The 15253-nt window shown below is 47.8% G+C and overlaps 1 protein-coding gene across 1 annotated transcript in view; it reads right to left on the reverse strand.

The window, feature by feature from the left end:
* FSTL1 (follistatin like 1) overlaps positions 1-14896 on the reverse strand; it is a 55789-nt gene extending 40893 nt beyond the window's left edge. Inside the window, exons 1-3 of the mRNA XM_080658166.1 lie at positions 14741-14896; positions 14451-14531; positions 14248-14304 (exon numbers count right to left, since the gene is read on the reverse strand). Of these exons, the coding sequence (XP_080514292.1) occupies positions 14248-14304; positions 14451-14453 (60 nt within the window). The 5' untranslated portion in view covers positions 14454-14531; positions 14741-14896. The remainder of the gene's footprint in view (positions 1-14247; positions 14305-14450; positions 14532-14740) is intronic.
* Between the last annotated feature and the right edge of the window lie 357 nt (positions 14897-15253).

Raw genomic sequence — 15253 nt, forward strand, 5'->3', positions numbered from 1 at the left:
TTACACTCAATGTAGGCGGGAGGCAGTAAGGGACACAAAATGCCTCCTGCTTTTACTCATTCTCTTTTTCCATGCCTGCACCAGTTTCTCTTTCAAACTGCCCCTCCCAGACAAGAGTTAATCAAATATCCTAACTATATTAAGTAGGATATTTTGATAATTCAACCTAAATTGTCTGCCTGCTTTTGTATGTGTAGGACTGCAGAGCTGGGTTTTAGAGCTCCCCTACTCTAACCCCCATGTTTTGCAGATGAGGGGTCCAGTGACTTGCCCAAGTTCACACTTCCCATGGAAGGCAGGAGGCTCATCAGCTGGGTGCCGCGGTCTCCCTGAGTCACGCACTCCAGCCCATCTCTGCCCGGCCAATCAATGGAGGCTTGTCTGAGGCCAGCTCGCATCAGGGCTCTCTGTAAACTCAGGCCCAGCTTCAGGCAGCACTGCTGGTATCTTCCCAACTCTGAACCTCTCCAGACCATGGAATCCTGACAGTCTCATAAATTTACTGACCTGCTTCTTATACGTGGGGTCAGGCCAGTCCCCAAGACAAGTTTAAGGTTAAGAAAACTGGGGAAACGAGGGAAGAGAGGAACCCAAGTCAGCGCCGCAGAGCTGTGCAGATCGTGCCGAGAAGGCTCAGTGCCAAGCAGACACTGTCTAGACGTTCACTAGCCTCTCCAGGAGGGTGCGGGGAGGAGGGGGAACAAGGCCAGAAAGCCTGCTTGCTTTTTGTTCAGCTAATGCAACACATGACACAACCTCTGACAGGCTCCGGGCTGGGAGTTCACTGCCTAAGACATTTTTTCTTCCGGGCTGGAATTCCGCTGTGGGCTGAGGGAATTTGTGCTAATCCAGCAATCAGAGAGAAGCTGGGAATACTTTTCTTAATTCCTGGGGAATCACAGTTCCCAAACTAGATTGAGTTGGGCAACAGCTAAAAGTAGCACATTGGTGGGTACAAAAAAAAAAAAAAAAAAAAGCAGATTTTTAAAAAAATATATTTTTATTGATGTCAGAGAAGAAGGGAGAAGGAGTGACAGATAGAAACATCAGAATCAGATGAGAGAGAATCCTTGATCGGCTGCTTCCTGCTCGCCTGCCACTAGGGATTGAGCCCACAACCTTGGCACGTGCCCTGACTGGGAATTGAACCATGACCTCCTGGTTCATAGCTCGATGCTCAACCACCGAGCCACGCCGGCTGGGCAAAAGCAGATTTTTAAATTTCAACGTGTATCACCTTAATGAATCCAGGAGGAAAATTGGCAAAAAATACAAAACTGCTTTTGATGGAGGCCTGGAATGAAAATTTTGTAAGACTGAATTATGTCAATTTATAAAATGTACAGATGGAGAAATGGCCCAGCATAGTCCAAAAAGCATCATATAGCTGAGAAAAAATGTTGAGTTTGGGAGTTTTGCACATCAGTTAGAAAAAAAGTGTCTCTTCTTCTAGTTGGGCACACAAGCCCTGTGCCAGGGTGAACAGCCTGGTAAGCAGAGTGCAGGATGGAGTCGGCCTCATTTGCCCCCTGAGGCAGCTGCACTGGTGCAGCAGACGGTCTGAACAACCCCACTTAGCAACTCAGCTGAGTCTTAGACATGTCTTGCAATTTGGTCCTCTTCAATGTGGAGGAGTTGTGAATATATCGGAAGGACAAAGGGACTGCCTTAAAACATCACCTGAGCCCCTGACCATTATGCTACAAGGGCTCTGATGGAATAACTACACTTTGTGGGGGTCAGAGAAGCAGCTGCCTGAACCAAGTCGGTACTAGACTATGCCCGTGTCTGTGTGGCCAGAATGACCAGCCTGAAGTGTCGATCGAGGCGCTTAGCTGACATAATGGAAGAGGATGTACAGTGTGTGTGTGCGTGTGTGTGCGTGTGCGTGTGTGTGTTTGAGTCCCTGTTACCTAGAAAAACCGTTTTGGTTTGCTTTCAAAGTCACTTTCAGAAGTTAAGACACAGAGGGTCAAGAACAGGGCATTTGCCGTGCGAGTCCAAGTACCCTGGCTTTACTATGTATTGGGTAGCTGATTTTGAGTCACTAATGGAATCCGCTGAGTCACAGTTTCTTCCTGGATAAAATTAAGATGATAATCACTTCATTATCAGGTTGTGAGAATTTAATTAGGTAAGGCTTTTCCCTCTCCTCCAACTGTTGTCCTGCTAACCAGCACTCGGCTTGTGGGGCGCCCCCTCTTGGAGGACTTCCCGGAAGACTGGCTGCTGCCGGGTCCTAGCACTTACCACACTAGGTCGATCTGAGCCTGACCCTGACGGCCGCCCCCAAGGACTGCAAGCACCTTGGGAACAGGGTCTTCGTCCTCGTCACCAGCACTAACTCAGTGCCTGGCAGAGCACAGGCTTGTGATGCTTTTTACTTTCCTTTCTAGAGTTACTTTAAAAAGTTGACTTTGTTCCAGAAGTGTGAAGCACATAATGCATCAATACTCGTACTGCTTTCTCTCTGGATTAAATGTGAGCCTGGTGCCTGAGATGTTCTGATAGCTCCTAATGCAGCCCACACACCCCAGGGTGACCTCTCTGTAATGGTGGAGGAGGAAGATGAGATAGAGAAGGAGAAGTGAGAAGGAAGTGGGGAAACATGAACAGGAGAGCAGACAGCCACACAGGCAGCAATGGAGACCCGGCTCTGGGGCCGGGAATGGGTGGTCACGTGAGGCTGCAGTCAGGGCTGGCCGCCAGATACAGCAGTGCCCGACTCAAGGTTTGTGTGCAAAGCACCCGAGGCGTTGCCGTGGCTCCCAAAGGGACAAATCCGGCCTGCTCCAGGAATACTTCCTACCCTGTCTTGAGAGGAGGTTATTTATTTTTCAAACAATGAAAGCAAAAGGTTCTATTCCTTTGCCTGATCAAATTTTTCCAAACCCCAAATTTAGGATTTGTGGCCCAATAATAGATATACTAAGGGGACTACAGAAAGAAAATGTGCAAATGAGCATTCCACAAAAAATCCAAGATATCTCATGGCTTCCTCCATATTTAAAGAGGGACATAAAAGAGAGAAAAGCCAAATGTGGAAAAATTCCCGACTGGTTTGATTATCTCTCTTCTGTGCTTTTTCTCACTCTGCTTCCCTCTCCAAGTCTCTCCCTCGTTCTCTGTCTCTAGGAAGAACCTATGCTGGCTTGCACCGATCACTGCTGTGCACGGGAGGTGCTCAATGAGGACTTTATTCTTCCCTTGGAGTAATGATAGGGCTCTGGCTTCACAGAGGAAACACTATCTAGGAATGTGAAGGCAAGATTGGCTCATAGAAGCAAGGGTTCTGATATGAATTCTGGGCGTTAAAGCATCCACTGAAAAAAATACCCTAGTTGCATTTTTAAAAGAAGGTGATCGCTAATCTCTAGAGAGAGTAAAAGAGGCAAGAGGAGTTCTGCAAGCCATGAGCACAGGCATGTGTGCACGTGCGCACAAACACACACATACACATACACACACACACACACACACACACACACCATGGCTTTGGAGCTCTTCCAATAGATAGGGATGCTACAAGAATGATAATAATAGCTAACGCTTACTGCACTCTATGTGCCAAACTACTTTCCTAATTGCTTTACATGTAATAAATAGCTTGTTTAATTTTCACAAGCAACCTATGGGTGAAATACTCTGTGGTAAGCCCATTTTATAGATGAGGGAATAGGCCCAGAGAGGCTAACTAACTTCCCCAAGAGCACAGGGCTATAAGGGCAGTGCTTTAAATTTGGATAATCCAGCTTTAAGGCCTGAGTGTCAAACCATTATGCATACTTTCCCTCAAGGATAAATCATAAACAGAGTAACAACCTGAGCCAGCACACAGGTCAGACAAATACAGACAATACCAAATAAATGCTAATGTGTAACTTGAGAATTCTCTTGCTGAAATCACGACAAAGTCAACAATATTGTCAGGCCTATTAGGGAATGGTGAGAGGCACTTCATCTCTTGCAGATGTTTGGTGTTGAGTAAAAGCCATGAGTAGAGGAAACCTTTTCCATTATTGAATTGGATAGATAGGCAGGGAGATAGCCATTATTCCCATTTCACAGATGGGGAAAGTGAAGTCATGGAGATTAAGTAACTCACACAAGGTCTCACAGCCAGATGACACCAGAATTGTAACCTGCTCCACTACCCCTTGCTCTTAACTGAGGCTGCAGTGAGGCATCAGGTGGCTTTAGAAAGGTAACATCAGCCAGAAAGAAGTAGAGCAGGCTTCCTAAGTCAAGGACTCTTTCATTATTTTATAATGTCCTGCTTAAAAATGAGAAGGTTCTGTAACAGGGTCCATGTCAAAGATAAAAGTTGGAAACACCCAGATATGAGACTGAGAGAAGAAAATGAAGGAAGGAACTCAGTGGAAAGCTGAGGTGACATGAACATGGGCAATCAGAGAAGAGCACCAGCACTCCAGGGACAGACACAATTTCAGATGAAGTTCCACACACAAAAACTGCCACCTACTGGACAGACTGGCCAAGTGGTCAGTGGAGCCTCTCCAATTCTGAGAAGGCGTCCATCCACTGCCGCCTTTCGTTTTCCGAACCAGCAGTAGGCGGTGAGGAAGGGTATGGCAATTTCTTCAAAGCACCATCGAGTTGGCCCCTTGACAGCCAGGTCCATTCGAGCTGCACAGTAGGTATGGCGGTAGCAGCTCCTTCAGAACAGGGACCTATGTGGTGTGCCTTCCAGTCCCACACTACTCTTCATAGCAGCATTGGTGCAAAGTAACTAGCATTAAGGGCTGGCACTTTCGTGGGACATTAATAAATTACACTCATTTACTGTGGTTGGAGGATAGAAGGAAAGACTGTGAGGAAAAAGACAAACTTCGCTTCAGACACAGGGTTTTAAATCTTGAACACAGTAACAAGTAAAGACAAGGAGGCATTTTCCCTACATCAATTCAAGCCAATATCCCAGGACGCACACATATATAAATCTGGGCCTGCAACACGTCATGGCTTTTGACATGTGTCACATGACTTGTTTTGACAACAGTTTAGTTGGTCACAAATAGTACCCAGGATTATTTAGGGGACATTTTGACATTATTTAAGTTTGACATTCAAACTTAACCCTGGGAATAGCTCATAGGTGATGGCTTCTAAATGAGCATATAAAATGTCTGTGAAGAGATTACATGGAAATCCTCCAACCACAGCAGAAAATGCTGATTTATAGAATCCATTTTGTACTCCAACTACCCAAAGAGCTTTCTATTAGCAGGTTATTGCCAGGCGGCTGCTAATGCAGGAGCTGTTATCTATGACAGCAGCAGCTCTTAGAGCCCCTGCGAAAGCCACGCTTTACCCCATCAGAACAGCCAAGGAAGTTATCATTATCATATTTTTGTTGATGGCTAACATTAGAGGGTTTGCCTTACTTTAAGGTGTTCGAATCAAAATCATTTAAAGAACTTAGAAGCTTGGGCCAAGAACAAAGTGCTGTTTTATTAACATTTTCATCCATTTGCTACTCTGGTCCTAAACACCTATTACCCCAGGTCACATAGTCCCAAACTCTGCCTTCTAAGTACCTTCATTTTGGCTAAAGATATAGCAAGGCTGTCAAATTGGATTGACTTTTCTAGCAGGGATGGCAAATATATGTGTACAGATGCAGATGTGAACAAAACCAACTCCATCTCTGTGTCCCGAATTTCATTTCAGTTTTAAGTTTCATACTGTGACCTTTGAACAACATCATGATCTTTACCAAGCATATTAAATCTTTCTAGTTGATGATTAAGTGTTCCTTAAAAATGTAGCCATGAATATTTTTGTCAGTAACAGCCAGAATGGCATGACATTCAAGATAAATATAAAACTGATAATAGTATGGATTATAAACAATCATCTATCACAAGACCACAAGGAGGTAGGGCCCCTGGTGTCCCTTGTCTTATTTAGTGGGGAATAATCTGCAGATTGCTGGATCGTCTTTTCCACTCCGACCCAATCTTTCCATAAGTAAATTACCCTTTAATAAATGTGGTCATAATCTATGGTGTTGCCTGCTTCATTTTTTGGTCTGAAGATACTTTCTCATTGTGGTGGCCATTACACCTTTTCTCTCACATACAGGTTAACTGATGTGAGATAAAACTTGCTAATGGCTACTTAGATTAGTGCTGAGAAAGACTTTCAAACTTCCTCTAGGCTCATAAGGACAGAGTTCTATGATTGATTAACAATGTCTGTCAGGGGAAAGGGAGAGGGTAGTAGTGACATGCATGTCATGTTTGTGCTATCTCTGCAGGCCATTTATCTCATAGTATTAAGAGGTACTTATTTTTATTGCCTACAGTGTCTGGTAGGCACATCACATACATCTGCTGATTGATTTTGATAATTTCTCTGAAAGGAAGGATGAAGAACTGGTTTATCTGTAGGTGGTGGAATTATGGGTAATTTCATTCTTTGCTCTAGTTTTTTCTATATTCTCTAAGCTTTTATGAACATAGTAGAGGCCCGGTGCATGAATTCATGCACGGGTGGGGTGCGGCCAGCCAGCCCCAATAGGAGTTGGGGGGCAATTGAGGGCGGGGCCAGCCAGGGGGAGGGGCTGTGGGTGGTTGGCCAGCTGACCCTGCCCCCTGGTAGAACTCCCGGTCGAGGAGGCAATTTGCATTTGCATATTAGCCATTTATTACATAGAATGTTATTTTCCTACTAGAGGCCCGGTGCACAAAATTTGTGCACTGGGGGGGTGAACCTCAGCCCAACTTGCACCCTCTCCAATCTGGGACCCTACAGGGATTGGGCCTAAACCGGTAGTCAGACATCCCTCTCACAATCCAGGACTGCTGGCTCCCAACTGCTCGCCTGCATGTCAGCCTGATCACCCCCTAACCACTCCCCTGCCAGCCTGATCGATGCCTAATGTCTCCCCTGCTAGCCAGATTGCCCCCAACTGCCCTCCCCTGCCAGCCCAATCATCCCCAACTGCCCTCCCCTGCCAGCCTGGTCGCCCCCAAATGCCCTCACCTTGCAGGCCTGGTCACCCTAACTGCCCTCTCCTGCAGGCCCGGTCCCCCCCAACTGCCCTCCCCTGCTGGCCCAGTCACACCTAACTGCCCTTCTCTGCCGGCCCGGTCCCCCCCAGCTGCCCTCCCCTGTAGGCCTGATCCCCCCCAACTGCCCTCCCCTGCAGGCCCGGTCCCCCTAACTGCCCTCCCCTGCAGGCCTGGTCCCCCCAACTGCCCTCCCCTGCAGGCCTGGTCCCCCCAACTGTCCTCCCCTGCCAGCCCGGTGACCCTTAACTGTCCTCCCCTGCTGGCCCAGTTGCCCCTAACTGCCCTCCCCTGCTGGCCTGGTCGCCCCTAACTGCCCTGCCCTGCCAGCCTGGTCACCCCTAACTGCCCTGCCCTGCCGGCCTGGTCCCTCCCAACTGCCCTCCCTGCTGGCCTGATCGTCCACAGCTGCTCTCCCCTGCCGGCCATGTTGTGTCCACATGGGGGCAGCCATCTTTGACCACATGAGGTGGCCATCTTGTGTGTTGGAGTGATGGTCAATTTGCATATTACCTCTTTATCATATAGGATTTTGTCAGAAAATAACACATTGACTTTTATTTAAATAAAACAGCATATATTAGGAGGGTAAATGCCTCTTGAAAAAGGAGAGAGGTCACATGAATCTTCACGCCCTAGTTGGTTTGGCTCGGTGGATAGAGCATCAGCCTGGGGACTGAAGGTCCCGGGTTCAATTCTGGTCAAGGGCACATGCCCGGTTGCGGGCTAGATCCCCAGCAGGGGGTGTGCAGGGGATAGCCGATCAATGGTTCTCTCTCATCATTGATGTTTCTATCTCTCTTTCTCTCCCTTGTTCTCTGAAATCAATAAAAATATGTTTTAAAAAAAAAGAATCTTCATGATGGAGTTCAAGAATTTTCTAACACTTCTCCGTAAATTTTTACATAGTTGTGAGGATAACGCATTGGTGAGGGGTGTACTGCTTTTTAAATGAAATCATAATCATTTGCCAGAGCCTTAAAAATTTTTGTAAATGTAACTTTTAGTGGCACATATTGTTGTTAACTCTTAAATTGCATGTGTAATAGGTTTTAAGTTCTTAGCTATCATAAACGCTGTGACAGGCATCTTATATAGCATCCTTTTAAAAGTAATAATGACCAGGACAAAGTAGTCAAATCTAATTGTTTTAGTTTCTTTCTTTGATTTAGTTTCTCAGTATAGATTATATTGAGTTTTGAAATATCCCCCTGCAAAGCAATAAAGTCAGCTCCCCCAAAGCTGATTCAAAGTTTGCTAAAATGAATTCATGTTAATGAAGACTATATTAACTGAATTTACTATATGTCTTATAGCTAACAAGAAAAACAACTTTATAGTGCAAGCAGTTAAGTACATATTAAAATGCTTACAATAACATCCAAATTGCAAGTCTCATTATCAATAAGATTAATTTACCTTTTCATTAATTATTAAAGGTTTATAACATGAATTAAACAAATGTTGCTAGGGCCAGACATCAAGAGACTGGACTAATTAAACCATAATAATCCTTGAGTAATGAAATGTAACCTTGATCATATCTACTCACTTTTTTCACTGTAACTGTTTCTATACACCTGGACTCCCTCAGTCTTGGTTGGGTGGTGGCTACATGGGTGTATCCATATGTAAAAGTTCATTAAGCTATACATTACAAATTTGTGCATTGTACTAATGTAAAAGAACTCTAAAAAGCAAGAGAAGCCTTATGTTGATGTAAAGAAGCAAAAATAATACTACTCGCAAAGATATTTGTACACCATCTAGTTATAATTTTGTCAGAAAATAACAGTGCATAAATTCATGCACCTTGAAGGAACTGTGGGCCGAGAGGCTGCAGTGGGCACAGGGGCGGGTCTCGGCCCATCCTCCGCCCTCCTTCCTGGTCCCTCCCACCATGGCCCCCCCACCCTGGCCCCCTGTCTGCCAGCAGCCCCGTTCCCACCGCTGGCGCTCCCACATGCTGATGGCGCCAGCCCCACTCGCACACACTGAAGGCGCGGAGCGATTGGGGCAAGTGCCAGCAGTGGGTGCAAGCGGGGCTGGTGCCGTCAGTGAGTGCAAGTGGGGCTGCTGCCCTGATCACCCCTCAGGAGCAGGGGGAGGTGGAGAAGCCCTCAGGGGCGATTAGGGCCAGCACCGGGTGCCAGAAGCGGATGCGAGCAGCGGCTCCAATGCCGGCAGTAGGTGAGAGCAGGGCTGGCGCCAGCAGTGGGTGCGAGAGGTGGCTGCCAGCCCTGATCGCACCTCAGGAGCAGGGGGAGGTGGAGAAGCCCTGAGGGGCAACTGGGGCTGGCAGCCACTGCTTGCACCTGCTGATGGCGCCAAGCGATCGGGGCCGGTTCCGGGTGCCAGCAGCGGGTGTGAGCGGGGCTGGCGCTGGCAGCAGGTGCGAGTGCCTGGCGGGACCGCAGCACGCAGGAGCAAAGAGTTTTCAGTAACCACCAGAGTCTCACCCCAATGACAGCGACCGGCACCCCGCCTTGGTCTGGTGCCCCTGCTCACCTGCTCCACCATCCCGCCGCGGCTGACACCTGCCATGTTCCGTGCTCTGCTGCCTGCTGCCGACACTCGCCATGCTCCCCACGCGCCCCCTGGTGGTCAGCGCATGTCATAGTGATTGGTTGTTCCATTGTTCCACTGTTTGTTCTATTTGCATTTTAGGGTTTTATATATAGAGATATGTTGGATCTGCCACTTTAAAGCATCTGGCCCACCATTAGGTTATAAGTAACCTGAGAGCAGAGACCAAGTCTTCTACTTCATCCATGACTCTGTGTGTAAGGTTTGCTCTGCCTGCAGAGGGAATACTGACTGATTGATGGCTAGTGAAGGGAAGGCCCATGCTGTTAATGACTCACCCCCAGAGAAAGGACCCAGCATCAGTCACAGATGTCAGAATACAGCACTTTAGAGAAAAGTATGCATTTGACCTGCAGGACATTAATCACCTGACTTACAAAATGAACCTACCTAAGTGTAGTAAGTATTTTTTCACTCCTGTAATATCTGGTGTTGTTAAGCTAACACCTTTTGTGGCTGCTAGAAATTTTATGTCCAAATGTCCAATTTTTTGAAGAGGGCTGGGAAAAAGCCATGGTGACATTTCCAATTCTCCATGTGTAACCCCTGGTATTTACAGGCCATCCTTTACTTTCTCCATTCTCCTGGAAACACACATTTTTCTGCCTCACTGACTTTATTTCCTTCTTCAAGACACTGCATCCACTGCGGCCCATGCCTCCCAATCTTCACCTCACAGCTCCTCCCCAACTCATTCCTCTAAGCCTGGGATCCAACTCCAGCTTTCCAGCACCCAATCCAGAGAATTCTATGGGAATTGTAGCATGTTGCCTTTCTAAAGACATTTTCAATGGCCAGGGCTTCAATGTGCAGGTCACTCGCCCATCTGTTTTGGCTGTTCAGCAGAGTCCCTGCTGTTTTAACATCCCAGTTTCCAACAACGGTCTTTGAAATCACTGCAAGTAGTTTATTTGCCAAAGGATTAACAAACAAGAGATTATTTTAGTGGTTAATGTACAAGATGGATATTAAAATCCTAGTTTTGCTACAGCTCCAAAAAGTCAGAGGATGTGGGTTAGACTCTAAGCCTGCCTGAACCCACCATTAGAATAATCCTAAAGAATATGGAGGAGTTCCCACATCAGCCAATAAAACTGAGACTCATGGACATATGTGCTGGCACCTGGGTCCTCAACCTTTCCCAGCCTTTCAGTCAACTGCAGTCATTCTCAGTGGGACTGAGAAAGTTAAGGCAGAGCGAGCAGGCCCACACAGCCCCCTCCTAACAGAATCTAGAAGATTGTTAGTTGTGCAGTTGTTAGTTGAAGCACTCCCTCGGCTGTTGCCACCCCCATTCTTCACCCATATGTGATGCTAATATATGCTCATCCAGAGATGTGCCCCACCCCCACCCCCCTTTCAAGCACAGACTCTCAAGAGGGCCTGGGTGGGAGCTCAGGTGGCTGGGGCAGAATGTTGATGGAGGCTGCCAGAAGGAACACATTGGTGGTACTGAATGAAGACAAAGATAATGCAAGAAAGAGGAAGCAAGCAACCCTAAGGTGCCAAGCAAGTATCAATTTCCTTAATGAGATTTGCTAATAGATTCTTGAATCTAACCAAACAGGATTTATAGCCTGGCATTAAGAATGATGACAACCACCTTTCCCCAAGCTTGGGACACCTCTACTATTCCAAAGGCTTGACTTCTTCAAATAGCAATGTAATTTGTCAGGCAATCATATTTATGTATTTATCTTCACTCCAGGGTATGTTTTTATTGATTTTGAGAGAGAGAGAGAAGCATTGATGTGAGAAACATCGATTAGTGTCTCCCATATGCACCCCAAACTGGGATTGAACCCTCAACCTAGATATGTGCCCCTACCAAGGATCGAACCCACAACCTTTTGGTGTACAAGACAAGGCTCCAACCAACTGAGCCAGAACATGGTAATCACATTTTTAAAAATTATGTTGAATTGAGTCTTTGTGCTTGTATTCAACCAAAAGGCACCAAGAAAACTTGAGTTTATTTTCTAAATTTCAGTTTTAAAAGGTTCAACAATATTTGTACAATTTGAACTCTAACGTCTGCTAAAGTGGAGTCATGTCAATGAAGACTGCAAATATCATCACTTGGCTTTGTTTATGTTGTTATAGCTAACAAAGAAAAAAATTTCTACTGCAAGCACTGTTAACTGCATGATAAAATGCTTAAAATAACATCCAAATTGCTAGAGTTAATTTACCTTTGTATTAATAATTAAGGTATATTAATAAAACATGGATTTAAAAATTGCTGAATGTTACTAAGACCAGACACCAAGAGACTGGATTGGGCCTAAGCCAGTTTGGCTATGTGGATAGAGCATCGGCCTTCGGACTGAAGGGTCCTAGGTTCAATTCCGGTCAAGGGCACATGCCTGGGTTATGGGCTTGATTCCCGGTATGGGCATGCAAGGGGGCAGCCAATCAATGATCCTCTCTCATCAATGATGTTTCTATCTCTCTCTCCCTCTCCCTTCCTCTCTGAAATCAATAAAAATAAATATATATAAAAAAGAGATTGGATTGGTTAAAAGATAATCCTAGATCAAACCTACTCCCCATTCCTCACATACCCTGAGTTCACAGCCTCCTTTGTACATCAACTTCCTCCGTTTTCATATCTCAGCCTTCTTGATTTTACCTTATTCCCCATGGATTTTCTCTGGGAATTCTGTGAGAGTGCTCTCTGCTCTTCTACCTGAAGCAGGAAATTGCTGCTGGGGGAACTTCCTATGAGAACTAAGCTTTTCCCAGCAATGCACTGGGGGGAAGGGGTGTAACACAGGCTGCCTAGAATAGATCCTGGACCCTGGGCCACACAGCCTTGTGGAAAGAAAACCCACAGTCTCCTCACACCTCATACTAACATTCCAGTTCACAGAGCGATTTCACACACTAGCTGGCAATTCTTAAACCTGCCATAAAACCAGGGATCCACCTCATCAATCAAAGGGCTGCGGCTGCCTTTTGAAGGCCCAGCAAGGGTGTTCCTTGGCCAGGCCTAAGTCAGCCAGTGAAGAGGGATCTTCCCTCAAATTCAAACCCTGGAAAGCAATGCACGAGAAGCTGACTTGGAGTTCAGGATGGATTCCAAAGATGGAAGGAGCTGTGTTCAGAGCCTTCTTCAGAACCAACTAGCTGTGTGACCTTGGGCAGGTTACCTGATCTCCCCAAATCTGTTTCTCCCTCTGTAAAACAGGATAACAAAACAGCCCTTACAAGGTTGGAGAAGTTTTAAAAGAAAGGATGCACGCAGCCCAACGTCTGCTGTACAAGTACACGGCAGTTATGAGGTCCTTATATAGGGTAGTGGTTAAGAGCATGGGGTGTGATACTAGAGTCTCTAGACTGTTTGGGTACAAATCCTACCCCTACCATTTTAGAGCACCGGATACATTGTGTAACCTCTAGAACTCAGTTTCCTCATCATTAAAATGGAGTTTTATTACAACACAGAGTAGATAGCCAATAAACATTAGCTATTTTTAAATTCTTTGTTAAAATAGCCTGCTTCTAGCTCAACCAAGACTGTAGTAGTGATTTAAATGAGAGTTCAATATAATGTGTGTGCGTGTGTATGTAAAGACCTTGCATGCTTTTATGATTTTTTTCTGGGCAGAGTCCAGTGGTGGTGTGAAGGGTGGGGCTAAACTGTAATATGAAGAAAAAAACTCGGAGAGGGAGAATAACCACCCACCAGGGAGCTATTCCTTTTGTAATGTACATTCCATTTCTTCTCCCTCATGCTTTTTAATTCCTTCCACATTTCCTGCCATAATTATCAAATGTTTGGTTTCTGACCTCACTTTTCTGGAGACTAGAGCCCAGGGAATTTAGAATTGTTTATTTTCTGTCCATAAACCTTTGAGTTAATGGAAGGGCTGGTGAGTGAAGGGTTTGTTGGTCTGTTTGTAGTGTCTCAGGAAGGTCACTGGAGTTGAAAAAAAACACACATTACCAAAAAAGTGCTGAAATACTTTGGAAAAACCGAGCTCTCCAAGAGCTGAGCAATGGATGGCTCACACTTGCGTAATGCTAGTTTAAGGGAAAACTTGAGATTTTAAAAGGCCGTTATACGGTCCTGACCTGACAATCACACAAAATCCGAGGACACTTTACAAAGGAAGAAAAAAAATCAGAGAATTATAAACTTACTTTATAAAAGAGAAAACATTTATTCCGCCCAAAAAGAAGAATCTCTTGGGGTTTTTGGGAGTTTCTGTTATCTCCCCCCGCCCCCCACCCCTCAATCCCCACAGGAGACAGACTAGAAAGGACAAATCCCCAAGTCTTCTCAAATTCCTCTTAAGTGAAGGAAAGAACTCAAGGCGCCTTTCTGAACTCGGCTGCTGCCCTGGTCGCCGCCTCCGTCCCAAACCACCCACCCGTCCTCTCTCCCCCTCCCCACGCTCCCTCCATATTCGCCTCGGTGGGGCTCCCGCTGCTGGCCCAAACTTCTCTTCCTGATTTTGAGGTTTAAGTTTCGGAGTAGCATTCCCGACCCGAGCGCCCCTCTCCCCACGTTCAGAAACTCCCAGTCCCACCCGGGAGAGCATCCCCAGGGTGCACCGCCCACCCCGCGCGCAGACCCCAGCGGCCCAGCGCCCGAGCGGGGACCCCTTCGCCTCTCACCTACCTCGGCGCGGACCCAGGAGACCGCCACCAGCGCGAGCGCGAGCCAGCGAGTCCACATCTGCGGAAGAGACAGAGCGAGATTGAAGGCACCGGGCCCGCGCCGACCCCGGAAACTTCCTCGGGTCCCGTAGGCTCGCCCGCTCCGCCCCGCCACCCTCGGTGGCCCCGCCAGGCCGGCCACTGCGCGCCGCGCCGGGCTCTCACCATGGTCCCGTCCCGGTCTCCGGAGGCGCTGGGCAGGGCGGCTGCAGCGAGCTCTAGGTGGGAGCTTTGCCGATTGCCAGCCTAGAAGGAAATCCGACCTGGGCTTGCCGCCCCTTAAGACCCCTCCTTCCCCGCCGCTGCCCCCCAGCTCCTCCCCATTCTCCTCCCCTTCTGCAGCGGCGGCCCCCACGGCTCCGGCTCCGCTCACCCCTCCCCGCCCCTGGCTCTCCGGAGCCGCGTGCGTCCTGGCGCCGCCCGAACCTCACCCCCCGCCCCGGGCCCCCCAGGACCTGGAGGCGGAGGCAGGGAGGGGGTGTCCTAGGGGACACTGCAACAAAAGCGGAGGGTGTGTGTGTGTAATGCGGGGGGGGGAAAGAAGGGCGAAACCCCACCCCCGGGAGGGGCCTGGCTCGCTGCAGCTCCGGCGGGCTGCCGGCTCAGGGTGCAGTGGTGCCCAGGTGGGCGGTCCTGCTGGGGAGGGGCGGGGGGGGTCCGGCCGGGGTGGGATGGGAACCTAAAGGAAAAGGCTCCCTGCAGCCCAGGGAGCCGCCGCCGCCTCCCACCGGTGAGAGAGAGACAGCTGAAGGTGCCCGGGGACACCCACAGCCCGGGGTCGCTGCAGCCAGGACTCCAGGAAGTGGGCGCAGGGCCCCGGAAGATCGGTCAGAGTGGGAAGGTTGCTTTGGGTTCAACTGGGTTTCCTAAGGGAAAAGTGACGGCAGCCCTGCTCTGCTGGAAAGATCCTAACTCCAGCGTTTGCTACCAGCTTCACCCCGTCTATCCTTTCCTCCAATCCAGGAACT

The sequence above is a fragment of the Plecotus auritus genome (genome assembly GCF_963455305.1).
Source record: "Plecotus auritus genome assembly, chromosome: 2".
NCBI lineage: Eukaryota > Metazoa > Chordata > Mammalia > Chiroptera > Vespertilionidae > Plecotus > Plecotus auritus.